The following is a 16,023-nucleotide window of genomic DNA, read 5'->3' as shown; positions in this document are numbered from 1 at the left end:
TTTGACTCTGTTTTCCTTCCATTATCAAGCTTGATTCTCTTTAGGGTAAAGAGAAGTAAGGAAATATAAAGGTGATGTAAACCTAACAATTTATTTTCAAGCTAAAAGTTATTGAAAACGTGCTATTTTTATTTCATTTAATCCTAAGAAAAACCAGTCAAAATTAGTGACTGTTGTCCTATTTTATAGATGAGGAAACTAAGGTTGAAGGAAAGACTGAATAATTTGCCCAAAGTCACACAAACTGGAAATTTAAACCCATTCTATCTTATTCTAGACTGGAGTTTTTAACTCTGTGCCCTAAGCTTATTGATAAATCTATCTACTGAAGTATCCTTGACTGGATCATTTCAAAGTAAGCCAAGGTCTTCAGCAATTACACTCTTTATAGTATCACTTGACCCCTCCCCTTCAACTTAATACTTTGCATTTCTATCCTATTTAACTGGTTTTGAAAATACTTTCCTAAGCATTAATGGTTTGAATCTCACAATAGAATCTATAGATTTTTTTTTTGCCATTTAAGATGGCAGAGATACTATAAATTACCCAGTCATATTGCTGAGTAGCCAGGTTATAAATACACACCCTCTTATTCTAATATCAGAGTGCTCTTTCCAGAACTGTTAAAAACTTTTAAAAGTATCTAGAGTACCTTTTCTCAAGATAGGACAGTCATGAAGTACTCAGTGAACTATCACGTTTTCAATTTTATTCAATTATTTTGAAAATAACTTAATATTACTTTCATATTATGTACAAATTGTGACCAGAGACATTATTTTCAGTAAAATGAATAGAGTCCATCTACTGAATGCAAGGAATTTTCAATGCCAGGCATTAAGCTCAATAGCTTGAAAACATGAGACCTGAAATGACATTGTTTCTACAATCACGTCAAAGACTTCTTAGTATATCAAATGTATGGGAAGGAGTGGTGGGAAGGAAGTGTGAATAAGCAGGGTGGGCTCAAATCATGAAAACTCCTGTTTGTTTTGCTAAGACTTAGATTTTATACTATAGGGATGGGTAAAGAAAACCCACTGAAGAATTCTGATACGGGATTGACCATGTTTGTATTTGCATGATAAAAAAGTAGCTCAGGCAGAAGAGGGAAGATGGGGTCACAGGACAGACTAGACTCAGGGAAAACAAGAAGACTGTTGTAACAGTCTCCCAAGGATCACTCCGACTGCAAATCTGGCTGATTATTAAAATTGCCAACGAAGCCTTTTAGAATGCAGGTTTTGAGGCCCCAGTATGAGTTTCTGACTCTAGGTTTGGGTAGCCAGGTGATTGTGATAATGAGCCAAGTGTAGAATACCCTTGCCTGGATGAGAGGCTATGAGGAAGTAGTAGTGAGCAGGGAGAAACTGAAGAATTAACAGGTTTTAGTGATTGCTGGACATCGACCTGGAGCAGTTGTGTGGGTGGACAAAACCATTCATTAAGACAAGTGGAGCATTAGATCTTCAAGGACAAGAAAAGATGATCAGACAATCCATGGGACATGCAAGTGACCACTAGGCCCTAGTGACCACTAGGCAGTTAGATATTTATGTATGGTTTGCCAAGCACAGCTGTGCATTAAAGACTGAAGGATGACCTTAGGAAATAATAATGTTTAATTCTGACTGAGAATGAAGAGTCCTCAAAGGAGACTGAAGAAAGGTCAGGAAAAAAAGAAGCAGACAAGAACCATTTAATATTCACTCAAATATTTAAAAGAGAAAATTTGATTTGGGGACAGTGTGACAGCTTGAAATTCCAAGTAAAGGCATCTTAATGACATATTGTGAGCAAAAGAGTGGGAGACAGATCAATGACAGCAAAAGGTTTATTTACTTAAGGCAGGAATATAGTATGATCAGGCTTTTATAAATTTTAGTTTTTTATTTTAGGGAGAGAGCACATGAGCAGGGGAGGGGGCAGAGGAAGAGAGAAAGAGAATCGTAAGTAGGCTCCATGCTCAGTGCAGAGCCTAACCGCACAACCCTGGGATCACAATGGGAGCTGAAATCAAGAGTCCAAAGCTCAATCAATGGAGCCACCCATGCGCCCCTGATCAGGCTTGCTTTTTAGCCACACAACTCTATCACTGGTAGGAAGGAGCTGGGAGGGGAGTGAGCCTGGAAGCAGGATAGCAGTTTGAAACTGGGTGCCTGTGATAAGGTCCTATCTAAAGCAATTGTAATGGGTAGACAAGAGACACCCATTCCAAGAGACAGAAGATAGTATCTGAGTCCCTACGGGACTGGTAAAGACTAGAGGAGTTAAGGATAAACTAAGGATTCTAGTCTGGCAGGCTGGAGGCTGGGAAACTAGGGTTGGAGGGGATAAAACACAAAGTTTTGGGTGTGAGGCACCAGCATGGCATTTTCTAGATAGTGGGAAATACAGCTTTACTGCTGTTCTGACAGGACAGGCTTGAGTGATGGTTTCAAGGTCATCAGCAGTATGGTACCTAGAGTAAAAGACAGTTATTCAGGAGAATATGTACTTAATGAGTGTAAATGAGTCACAGTGGTGATTGTCAGGAGGGTCAGAATGTAGTACTCAGAATCAGATAGAATACTGCAGATACTGCCAGACCTACACCAAGAGCAGTGAGAACTACATTCTTTGTTCTGCATACTATTGGTCCATTCAGTGAATGAATCTTTGGTATTTTGGAACAATTACATCACACTGATATTTTGTACTGTGCTGAAAAATTAACTAACATCTGTGGATGATTTTCAAATTTAACGATTATTAATTTTGGTCTCCTCTGGGCTATATTTGTACAAATCATTTTACAAACCTAAGTACAGCACTTTCCAATTATAGCGATTGTATCAGGTATGATGCGTTTGGTGCAAGAAACAGAATGCTCTGCTAAAAGTAGTTTATATTTTAAGGACCTTTATTTCCCTCATGTAACTCAAAGTCCAGAGGTAGGCATGTTTGGGGCTGGTTCAGCACATCAGCAAGGATGAGGAATCTAGCCTCTTTCCTCCTTGGGCTGCTCACTTCAGTGTGCCAGTGATACAAAGGGCAAAGATGATGGCAACAGCTCCAAGCATCATACCTTCAGATGATAACATCTGAAAGCAGGATGAAAGAGATGGGCATCTTACTCAAAGGCCTGCTACCTTCTGTTCTTTGTAATTAAAAATTAAAAAAATAATTTACATTAATTAAAATGGATAAACCTTAAGTGTACAGTTGAATGAGTTTTGACAAATGCTTACACCCATATAACCCACATCCCTAATGAGATACAGAAAATTTTCATCACCCCTGGAGAGTACCCTTGGGCATTTTCCTAGTCAATCACAACCACCAGGGCTACTATACCCAGAGGAAAACCACAGCTCTGGTCTCTCCATTCTTTTTTTCTTTAGTTTATTTATTTTTGGGAGAGAGAAAGTACAAGTGAGGAAGAAGCAGAGAGAGAGGGAAAGAGAAAGAATATCAAGCAGGCTTTCACACTGTCAGCATAGAGCCTGATGAGGGGCTCTACTCATGAACCAGGAGATCATGACCTGAGCTGAAGTCAACCCTGACCTAAAGTCGGACCCTTACCCAACTGAGCCATCCAGGTGCTCCTTCAATCATTCTTTTTAATCAAGGATGACAATCTTTCCCAGAGGCCTTCTGCCCCCAACACACTTTGCCTTACATCTCCCTGGCCAGAACTGTCTCAATCTTCCTTTAAGTCATAACTAACTTAAATCTTAAAGCTAAAGAGGATGGTAGTAAAAACCATTGTGACTCATTCACGGAACCCTTGGAACTGTGGGAGAGGCCCATGTGACCTGAGCACATTGCTGCAGGCCCAAATAAAATGCTCATTTGTTTGAAGCAAGAAAGAAGAGGGAAATGGTACTACACACACACACGCACACACACACACAGACATGCACACACAGACACGCACACATCATTCTGTTAGTCTACATACCCAGCCATCCAATATCTGAGCTATTTTTCCAGCTTTATTTTACTTGCAAATGTGCTAAGTATGTACTCATTTAAGTCAATGATTAAAATGCTGAAAATAACACAAACAAATGTAGAGACCTGCCCTAAGTTAACACCAGTCCAAATTCAAAGTCCTTCATCCTGGTCCCATTGCAACCAAACTTAGATTTGTCTTGGCCCCAAATCTCCCTAAAGCCCACAAGGATATTGTGAACTTCATTCAATCTTTTATGACTCTGTTCCCCACAATGGGGTACACAGAGGTATGTCGGTGGATACATTTAGTACTTCTTCCCCTTAAAAGCCCATTTCTATACCTTAGTAGTTTCCATGAGCCTAAGCTTATTCTCAGCTCACTTTATGTGTCTGTCATTCATGCATACTTATTACTACTTTTGTGCTGGTCTCTTCTTCTACCTATCCTTCTAAAAGCTGAGCTCATGAGAATGACCAGAATAAGAACTTGTTTCTTTTAGTTACCTTCCAGTTTTCCAATTGTTTAGTACGTTGATGATTTCATTGTCAGCCTCCCATTTCCTTTCTAATCCAGTATACTTTTGGTTTGTATCTAATATGTCCCTGATTTTAGGAATTAAAAAACTGCTTCCTAAACAATGTCCAAGTTTAGATAACTGATTATAGCTAGCATGTTCTTTATTTTTATGGACCCTAAAATGGCACTGGCATATTCCATTAATATAATTTCTGCAACTTACATTTCGTCCTTACTGGCTGTAACTAGATTCAGAACATCATATTCCCTTGTAGCATAAGCTACCATCTGAGATGAGACTATAAGCAAGATCAGTAAAGAATGCACCAACTATTTTGCTTTAGCAGAGTGATGCTTCCACAGTATAGAAATGCAGTTTTCAAACATGATCTTTATCTGCCTCTAGGCCAGATCTGAAACTTGCATTAGGGGAGTAGCAGTCATATTCTTTATCTACCTAAGATACCTGTATTTGACTCCCACAGTACTACCAGTTTGTGTGTCTTATTATCTTGTACTCTCATACTAAGTTCTCCACTAGACTTAAATCTAGTAGCTCAATGAGTTCTAGAAAGGGACTCCTTCTATATATTTAAACAGGTGTTGTTTTACTTACACAGCATATAACCTCTTCTTGGCATATTCCAGTGAATGAATATATATATATCAGCAAGTTTGTCTTGCCTAGGAGATCATATTTTTCTATTATATTTTAGGCTTATCTGATTATCTTACAAGCTCTAGTTAAAAAGTACAAGTGCTAAAAAGTGTTAATCAGAGATACAGCTGTAGCAAAGTCAATAACTTTTTAATACTTTAAAAAGAGACCTTTGCAAAGTACTCTAGGAGACAGAGGAAGAAATTTAGGATGTATTTTTTTTCTATTTAAAAGAGAATTTATTTTAATTTTTTGGTAGCAAGACAGTGTATCTTCTTTCCGTATTTTCTCTGGTGAATCACGGACATATTTTCTCAGCTACTGTGTTGCCTCCAACTTACATTATTATTGTATCTCATCATTTTATCTATGTATTATTGTTCCCTTCTTTCAAAGTTTAAAGTTCTCTTTATCAGTTTGGCAAGATTCCAGATAGAGGCATTCCTCTCAGATGTACTATAGTCCTTACAAGGAGTCTGGATAAGAAAACCTAGTTTTTGGTTTTCTTTTGCTTTTTTGGTAGAGTGCTACTTGATACTCATTACCTTTTATTTCTTCTTCAAAGTCATGTTCTCAACTGGAAGAAGGGATGAAAATACCTCTTCAATGACCAAAACAAGTGTCTTGGGTTTTATCAGTCATTGCCATGTAAATCAACAAGTATAATGCAGTCTGTAAAGGTGATAAGTCTCAGGAAATCTCCTAAGGGAACCTCCCATATCCATTCCATCATGATTTGCCTCAATATAAGTGGGAAAGAAATATGATCCCTCCCCTGGAGGATTTGGCTTGGTTTATTGTCGGACTTTCTTTAGAGACCTACTTACATTTCCCTAATGTGTAAAGGATAGGTTATAAATTATCGGCCAATGTATAAAAAGATGGAGATAGTATTGTTAAGGATTCCTTTACAGCTTATAAAAATACTTTCCTTTACTGATGATAGTTGCCAGGGGATACATATGTGGGACTTAAAATCTGAAGGTGAACTTGAAAGTGTGCCAGACACAAGGGAAATAAAAAGACAGTAACATTATCTTCAGGAATTTGCCATCTACTCAGGAAGCTAGCACTCCTAACACAGCTATAAGCACATATCTCTGCTGTAACACCAGGCTTCCATAAAAATCAACCAGAGCACTGGGCCTACATAAGTGATTTTGAGATGACTTTACAGCGGCAGGGAAACATGAATTCACAATTATTCTCCAATCTTAGAAGAATATAGATCAGTTAAATACTTGACACAGAGATTATTTTCATAAACAAAATTCAATAAACACAGGAATAATAATCTAAGTTATACCCATGACATTTTTATGACAAAGAATGATCTATATAAAATGTCTTCCATTCAAAATATAAGCAATACTGAAGATTATATACCAAAGTTACTTACTTTTACTATGATAATCCTAGCCATGTTTTCACATCTCTGGTTATCATTTCCTGTATACTCTACTTCAAACAAGGTATCATAATTTTCTAGTAATTTAGCCATTATCTTGTTGCAGATGTCTTGTTCTTTCATGCCTTCAAGCCCAGGTGGCACCCTAGAAATAAGGAGAAAAAATGAGAGGACTTACTTTGTAAAAACAAAAATGCCAGCACAGTTGACTCAGGCATATATTTTAACATCTCCTGTATGATTGATCAGCCTTCTTAGAAGGACACATGGGATTTTCAACAAGCTATATGGTGACATGTATGATGTTGATGGGACAACTGGCAAATTCCCAAGATCTGCATCAGTAGCTTGTGCTGGCTGAATAAGAAAAGTACATGTTGTTTAGGAAGAAGGTACAGGTTAACATAGGTGCCATAATTGTGTATATTAGAAATTGCTACACATAAGGTAACATTTATATATAACAAATATATAATATTCACATATAACATTTATATATAATGATATAATATTTGTATAAATATATCATTTATAAAATGATAAAGAAATGTTATCAGAAAAAATATTTTATCATGACAGAAATTGCTACAGAAATAATAGCAACACAAAAAGATTGCTTAGATAACGCACAAAAGTACATAAAAATACGAATACTTCTGGAAAAAATACTGATACTATTGAAGCTGAGTGATGGGTATATGGAAAATGTGTTATACTACATACTATTCCCTCTTCTTTTGGGTATGTTTAAAAATTTCCATAATTAAAAAAATGTGAAAAAGATCTTCTGAATGCAGAAGACAGAATAAGGTAGCAAGACAAGGTACAGATTATGAATATCTCTTTAGTAACAGGGACAAATGACAGGGTTAGTAGTTAGAATCGATAAGAAAGTAAACTGAAAAAAAGAAAAGACAAAGGACAGGAGTTGAAAAACTCATAGAAGAAAACCGGACATCAATAATCTTATGCAAAGATACTTAATCTCATTTAATAACCAGTGAAATGCATTTAAAAAGCAACACTGAGACATCAATACCCATTTATATTAGTTTTCAGTGGCTTCTGTTACAAATTATCATACAATGTTGCTTAAAACGACAGAAATTTATTCTTTCATAGTTCTGGAGGCCAGCAGACTGCAATCAGTATCATTGGGCAGAAAGTAAACTACCAGCAGTGACACACTAGCTGGTAGCATTCCTTGCCTGTGATTTCAATCTTCAATCAAGGTCAGCATCTTAAAATTCTCTCTGTTTCATCTTCATATGGCCTTCTCTGTGTGTTGAGTCCAGAAACAAACCCACACTTTTATGGTCAATTAATCTATGATGAAGGAGCCAAGAATATAAATGGGGAAAGGATAGTTTCCTTTAATAAATGATATTGGGAAAACTGAACAGCCATATGCAAAACAACGAAACTTGACCACTACCTCATACCATGCACAAAATCAACTTAAAATGGATTAAAGATCTGAACATAAGACTTGAAACCATAAAACTCTTATAATTTATATTTTGTAAACTGTAAACATGTGCTGCTTTTCATTAAAAATGATGGATGATTCAGAGAGCAGAACCAAAACCAAAACCAAAACAAAACTAAAAAACAATAGGGTGAGGTTGAAAACCATGGAGAAATATTTCCAGGACTTGAAACCTAGTCAAGAGATTCCCAGCATTAGATTAGATCCTGATATTAGAACTGCCATTGAGTCAAGCAGAAAGTAAAAGAAAAAAAAAATTAAACTACATAAAAACAAATGAAAACAAAAACACAATTGTTCAAAAGCTTTGGGATACAGCAAAAGTGGTTCTAAGAGGGAAGTTTATAGAAATACAGGCCTACTTCAACAAGCAAAAAAAATCTCAAACAGCCTAACATACCCATACATGCTAGAAAAAGAACAAACAAAACGTAAAACCAGCAGAAGGAAAAAAAATAATAAAGATTATAGGAGAAATAAGTGATATAGAAACTAAAAAAAGAATAGATCAATAAAACCAGGAGTTGGTTCTTTGAAAAAAAAAAAAAAAACATTAAAATTGATAAACCTCTAGCCAGACTTATCAAGAATAAAAGAGAAAGGACCCAAATAAATAAAAGCACAAATGAGAGAGGCTAAACAACCAACACTCCAGAAAGGCAAAGGATTATAAGAGAATATTATGAAAACCTATATGTCAACAAATTGGACAACCTAAAAGAAATGGGTAAATTCCTAGAAACATATAATCTCCCAAAAATGAAGAAGAAAAGAAAATTTGAACAGACCTATTATTACCAGAAAAGAAATTAAATCAGTAATCAAAAAACTCCCAACAAACAAAAGTCCAGGACCAGATGGCCTTACAGGCAAAATCTACCAAATATTTGTAGAGTTAATACCTATTCTTCTTAAACTATTACAAAGAATAGAAAAGGAAGGTAAACTTCCAAATTCATTCTATGAGGCCAGTATAACCCTGATACTCAGGCCAGACAAATATACCACACACACACACACACACACACACACACACACACACACACACACAAAGAGTACAGGCCAATATCCCTCATGAACATAAAAGCAAAAATCCTCAACAAAATACTAGCAAAAAGAACCCAACAACAATTTAAAAAAATCATTCACCACAATATAGTGGGATTATTTCTGGGTTGCAAGGGTTATTCAATATTCTCAAATCTATCAATGTGATACATCACATCAATAAGAGGATAAGAACCATATGATCATTTCAGTAGATGCAATGTAAAAGCACTTGACAAAGTACAGTATTCATTCATGATAAAAAAAAAAACCCAACGAAGTAGATTTAGAGGGAACATACCTCAAAATGATAAAGGCCATATATGAAAAACCCATGACACTTCTGAGTGGGGTATCAGCCTGGCTCAGTCAGTAGAGAGAGAGTATGACTCTTGATTTCAGGGTCTTGGGTTGAGAGAGAAAGAGAGAGAAAGAGAGAGAAAAGAGAGAGAAAGAGAGAGAAAGAGAGAGAAAGAGAGAGAGAGAGAGAGAGAGAGAGAGAGAGACAGAGACTGCTGAAAAACCCAGAGCAAATATCATCTTCAATTGGAAAAAGTGAGAGCCTTTCCCCTAAGGTCAGGAACAAGATCAGGATGTCCAATTTCACTACTTTTATTTTACATAATACTAGAAGTCCTAGTCACAGCAATCAGACAACAAAAAGAAATAAAAGGCATCCAAACTGGTAAAAAAGAAGTAAGACTTTCACTATTTGGAGATGACATGATACTATATAGAGAAAACCTGAAAGACTCCAGCTGAAAAACTGCTAGAACTGAAACACAAACTGTACATTCTCAGGATACAATATCAATGCACAGAAATCTGCCCCATTTCTATACACCACCTATAATGAAGCAGCAGAAAGAGAAATTAGGAAAACAATCCCAATTACAATTGCACCCAAAATAAGATACCTCAGAATAAACCTAACCAGAAAGGTGAAAGAACTGTACTCCAGAAACTGATAAAACACTGATGAAAGAAATTGAAGATGACACCAAGAAATGGAAAGATGTTCCATGCTCATGGATTGGAAGAACAAATATTGTTAAAATGCCTATAATACCCAAAGCAATCTACATTTTAAATACAATCTCTATCAAAATATCAATAGCATTTTTCACAGAACTACAACAAAGGATCAAAAATTTGTATGGAACCACAAAAGACCCCAAATAGCCAAAGCAATCTTGAAAAAGAAAAGCAAAGCTGGAGGCATCACAATTCCAGACTTCAAGGTACATTGCAAGTTCTATTACAAAGCTACAGTAATTCAAATAGTATGGTACTAGCACAAAAAATACACACATAGATCAACGGACCAGAACAGAAAACCCAGAAATGAACCCATGACTAAATGGTTAACCTTCAACAAAGCAATAAAGAATATCCAATGGGAAAAAGATGGACTCTTCAACAAATGGTGTTGGGAGAACTGGAGAAGAACATGCAAAAGAAATGAAACTGGACCACTGTCTTAAATCATGCACCAAAAAATCCTCAAAGTGGATTGAAGACCTAAATGTGAGACCTGAAACCATAAAAATCCTAGAAGAGAGCAGAGGGTAATTTCTCTGACACTGGCTACAGGAATTTTTTTCTAGATAGGTCTCCCAAGACAAGGGAAACAAAAGCAAAAATAAACTATTGGGACTCATCAAATTAAAAGCTTCTGCACAGCAAAGGAAATAACTAAGAAAACTAAAAGGCAACCTGTGGAATGGGATAAGATACTTGCAAATGACATATCATTTGATAAGGGATTAGTATCCAAAATATTTAAAGAACTTATATAACTCAACACCCCCAAACCAAATATCCAGTTAAAAAATGGGCAGATGACATGAACAGATATTTCTCCAAAAAAGACATACAGATGGCCAAAGACACATGGAAAGATGCTAATCATCCCTTTTCATCAAGGAAATGCAAATCAGAACTACAGTGAGATATCACTTCACACCTGTGAAAATGGCTAAAATCAAAAACACAAGAAACAACAAGTGTTGGTGAGGATGTGGAGAAAAAGGAACCCTCTTGCACTGTTAGTGGGAATGCAAACTGGTACAGTCACTCTGGAAAACAGTACAGAGGTTCCATGTAAAGTGAAAAATAGAAGTATCCACGATCCAGCAATTACAGACCATCAAAATATATGAAGAAAAAATGAACGGAATATAAGGGAGAAATACACAGTTCTACAATAGTTCACTAGTTCAATACCCCAGTCACAACAATGGGTAGAAGGGACAGATAGAAGATAAGAAACAGAGGACTTAAAAAACAAACCAGCTCATCTAGCAGATGTATACAGAATATTTTACCTGACAACAACCAGAATAATCACTTTTCTCAAGTGTATATAAGACATTTTCCCGGATATACCATATATTAGGCCATAAATTAAATCTCAATACATTTATTCTTTTTCCATTTTTTATTTTTATTTATTTTTTCAATATATGAAGTTCATTGTCTAATTGGTTTCCATTCAACACCCAGTGCTCATCCCAAAAGGTGACCTCCTCAATACCCATCACCCACCCTCCCCGCCCTCCCACCCCCCATCAACCCTCAGTTTGTTCTCAGTTTTTAAGAGTCTCTTATGCTTTGGCTCTCTTCCACTCTAACCTCTTTTTTTTTTTTTCCTTCCCCTCCCCCATGGGTTTCTGTTAAGTTTCTCAGGATCCACATAAGAGTGAAACCATATGGTATCTGTCTTTCTCTGTATGGCTTATTTCACTGAGCATAACACTCTCCACTTCGATCCATGTTGCTACAAAGGGCCATATTTCATTCTTTCTCATTGCCACGTAGTACTCCATTATGTATATAAACCACAATTTCTTTATCCATTCATCAGTTGACGGACATTTAGGCTCTTTCCATAATTTGGCTATTGTTGAGAGTGCTGCTATAAACATTGGTGTACAAGTGCCCCTATGCATCAGTACTCCTGTATCCCTTGGGTAAATTCCTAGCAGTGCTATTGCTGGGTCATAGGGTAGGTCTATTTTTAATTTTTTGAGGAACCTCCACACTGTTTTCCAGAGTGGCTGCACCAATTTGCATTCCCACCAACAGTTCAAGAGGGTTCCCGTTTCTCCACATCCTCTCCAGCATCTATAGTCTCCTGATTTGTTCATTTCGGCCACTCTGACTGGCGTGAGGTGATATCTGAGTGTGGTTTTAATTTGTATTTCCCTGATGAGGAGCGACATTGAGCATCTTTTCATGTGCCTGTTGGCCATCCAGATGTCTTCTTTAGAGAAGTGTCTATTCATGTTTTCTGCCCATTTTTTCACTGGGTTATTTGTTTTTTTAATGTGGAGTTTGGTGAGCTCTTTATAGATTTTGGATACTAGCCCTTTGTCCGATATATCATTTGCAAATATCTTTTCCCATTCCGTTGGTTGCCTTTTAGTTTTGTTGGTTGTTTCCTTTGCTGTGCAGAAGCTTTTTTATCTTCATAAGGTCCCAGTAGTTCATTTTTGCTTTTAATTGCCTTGCCTTTGGGGATGTGTCATGTAAGAAATTGCTACGGCTGAGGTCAGAGAGGTCTTTTCCTGCTTTCTCCTCTAGGGTTTTGATGGTTTCCTGTCTCACATTCAGGTCCTTTATCCATTTTGAGTTTATTTTTGTGAATGGTGTGAGAAAGTGGTCTAGTTTCAATCTTCTGCATGTTGCTGTCCCGTTCTCCAAGCACCATTTGTTAAAGAGACTGTCTTTTTTCCATTGGATATTCTTTCCTGCTTTGTCAAAGATGAGTTGGCCATACTTTTGTGGGTCCAATCTGGAGTCTATTCTATTCCATTGGTCTATGTGTCTGTTTTTGTGCCAATACCATGCTGTCTTGATGATGACAGCTTTGTAGTAGAGGCTAAAGTCTGGGATTGTGATGCCTCCTGCTTTGGTCTTCTTCTTCAAAATTACTTTGGCTATTCGGGGCCTTTTGTGGTTCCATATGAATTTTAGGATTGCTTGTTCTAGTTTCAAGAAGAATGCTGGTGCAATTTTGATTGGGATTGCATTGAATGTGTAGATAGCTTTGGGTAGTATTGACATTGTGACAATTTATTCTTCCAATCCATGAACACGGAATGTTTTTCCATTTCTTTATATCTTCTTCAATTTCCTTCATAAGCTTTCTATAGTTTTCAGCATACAGATCTTTCACATCTTTGGTTAGGTTTATTCCTAGGTATTTTATGCTTCTTGGTGCAATTGTGAATGGGATCAGTGTCTTTATTTGTCTTTCTATTCCTTCATTATTAGTGTATAAGAATGCAACTGATTTCTGTACATTGATTTTGTATCCTGCAACTTTGCTAAATTCATGTATCAGTTCCAGCAGACTTTTGGTGGAGTCTATCGGGGTTTCCATGTATAATATTATGATATCTGCAAAAAGTGAAAGCTTAACTTCATCTTTGCCAATTTTGATGCCTTTAATTTCCTTTTGTTGTCTGATTGCTGATGCTAGAACTTCCAACACTATGTTAAACAACAGCGGTGAGAGTGGGCATCCCTGTCATGTTCCTGATCTCAGGGGGAAACCTCTCAGTTTTTTCCCATTGAGGATGATGTTAGCTGTGGGCTTTTCATAAATGGCTTTTATGATCTTTAAGTATGTCCCTTCTATCCCGACTTTCTCGAGGGTTTTTAATAAGAAACGTTGCTGAATTTTGTCAAAGGCCTTTTCTGCATCGATTGACAGGATCATATGGTACTTTTCTTTTATTAATGTGATGTATCATGTTGATTGATTTGCGAATGTTGAACCAGCCCTGCATCCCAGGAATGAATCCCACTTGATCATGGTGAATACTTCTTTTTATATGCTGTTGAATTCGATTTGCTAGTATCTTATTGAGAATTTTTGCATCCATATTCATCAGGGATATTGGCCTGTAGTTCTCTTTTTTACTGGGTCTCTGTCTGGTTTAGGAATCAAAGTAATACTGGCTTCATGGAATGAGTCTGGAAGTTGTCCTTCCCTTTCTATTTTTTGGAATAGCTTGAGAAGGATAGGTATTATCTCTGCTTTAAACGTCTGGTAGAACTCCCCTGGGAAGCCATCTGGTCCTGGACTCTTATTTTTGATGACTGATTCAATTTCTTCGCTGGTTATGGGTCTGTTCAAGCTTTCTATTTCCTCCTGATTGAGTTTTGGAAGAGTGTGGGTATTTAGAAATTTGTCCATTTCTTCCAGGTTGTCCACTTTGTTGGCATATAATTTTTCATAGTATTCCCTGATAATTGCTTGTATTTCTGAGGGATTGGTTGTAATAATTCCATTTTCATTCATGATTTTATCTATTTGGGTCATCTCCCTTTTCTTTTTGAGAAGCCTGGCTAGAGGTTTATCAATCTTGTTTATTTTTTCAAAAAACAAACTCTTGGTTTCATTGATCTGCTCTACAGTTTTTTTAGATTCTATACTGTTTATTTCTGCTCTGATATTTATTATTTCTCTTCTTCTGCTGGGTTTGGGGTGTCTTTGCTGTTCTGCTTCTATTTCCTTTAGGTGTGCTGTTAGATTTTGTATTTGGGATTTTTCTTGTTTCTGGAGATAGGCCTGGATTGCAATGTAGTTTCCTCTCAGGACTGCCTTTGCTGCATCCCAAGCGTTTGGATTGTTGTATTTTCATTTTCATTTGTTTCCATATATTTTTAAATTTCTTCTCTAATTGCCTGGTTGACCCATTCATTGTTTAGTAGGGTGTTCTTTAACCTCCATGCTTTTGGAGGTTTTCCAGACTTTTTCCTGTGGTTGATTTCAAGCTTCATAGCATTGTGGTCTGAAAGTATGCATGGTATGATTTCAATTCTTGTATACTTATGAAGGGCTGTTTTGTGACCCAGTATGTGATCTATCTTGGAGAAGGTTCCATGTGCACTTGAGAAGAAAGTATACTCCATTGCTTTGGGATGCAGAGTTCTACATATATCCGTCAAGTCCATCTGATCCAATGTATCATTCAGGGCCCTTGTTTCTTTATTGACCGTGTGTCTAGATGATCTATCCATTTCTGTAAGTGGAGTGTTAAAGTCTCCTGCAATTACCACATTCTTATCAATAAGGTTGCTTATGTTTGTGAGTAATTGTTTTATATATTTGGGGGCTCCTGTATTCGGCGCATAGACATTTATAATTGTTAGCTCTTCCTGATGGATAGACCCTGTAATTATTATATAATGCCCTTCTTCATCTCTTGTTACAGCCTTTAATTTAAAGTCTAGTTTGTCTGATGTAAGTATGGCTATTCCAGCTTTCTTTTGACTTCCAGTGGCATGATAAATAGTTCTCCATCCCCTCACTCTCAATCTGAAGGTATCCTTAGGTAAAATGAGTCTCTTGTAGACAGCAAATAGATGGGTCTTGTTTTTTTATCCATTCTGATACCCTATGTCTTTTGGTTGGCACATTTAGTCCATTTACATTCAGTGTTATTGTAGAAAGATAAGAGTTTTGAGTCATTGTGATGTCTGTAGGTTTCATGCTTGTAGCGATGTCTCTGGTACTTTGTCTCACAGGATCCCCCTTAGGATCTCTTGTAGGGCTGGTTTAGTGGTGACAAATTCCTTCAGTTTTTGTTTGTTTGGGAAGACCTTTATCTCTCCTTCTATTCTAAATGACAGACTTGCTGGATAAAGGATTCTTGGCTGCATATTTTTTATGTTCATCACATTGAAGATCTCCTGCCATTCCTTTCTGGCCTGCCAAGTTTCAGTAGAGAGATCGGTCACGAGTCTTATAGGTCTCCCTTTATATGTTAGAGCACGTTTATCTCTAGCTGCTTTCAGAATTTTCTATCCTTGTATTTTGCCAGTTTCAGTATGATATGTCATGCAGAAGATCGATTCAAGTTACGTCTGAAGGGAGTTCTCTGTGCCTCTTGGATTTCACTGCCTTTTTCCTTCCCCAGATCTGAGAAGTTCTCAGCTATTATTTCTTC

General features: G+C 36.8%; 1 protein-coding gene across 5 annotated transcripts in view; it reads right to left on the bottom strand.

The window, feature by feature from the left end:
- Positions 1-16,023, bottom strand: part of FAM13A (family with sequence similarity 13 member A) — a 357,659-nt gene that overhangs the window by 199,923 nt on the left and 141,713 nt on the right. For 3 of the 5 annotated variants that reach the window (XM_042935908.1, XM_042935906.1, XM_042935907.1), the window contains exon 5: positions 6,517-6,670. In XM_042935908.1, the coding sequence (XP_042791842.1) occupies positions 6,517-6,670 (154 nt within the window). Of the gene's footprint in view, positions 1-3,567; positions 3,666-6,516; positions 6,671-16,023 lie in introns of those variants that run through there. The other 2 variants (XM_042935909.1, XM_042935910.1) reach the window with 2 other exon arrangements.

This window comes from Panthera leo, chromosome B1 (assembly GCF_018350215.1).
Source record: "Panthera leo isolate Ple1 chromosome B1, P.leo_Ple1_pat1.1, whole genome shotgun sequence".
NCBI classification, from domain to species: domain Eukaryota; kingdom Metazoa; phylum Chordata; class Mammalia; order Carnivora; family Felidae; genus Panthera; species Panthera leo.
The sequence above is the reverse complement of the archived record's forward strand: the minus strand, read 5'-3'. Positions and strand labels throughout refer to the sequence as shown.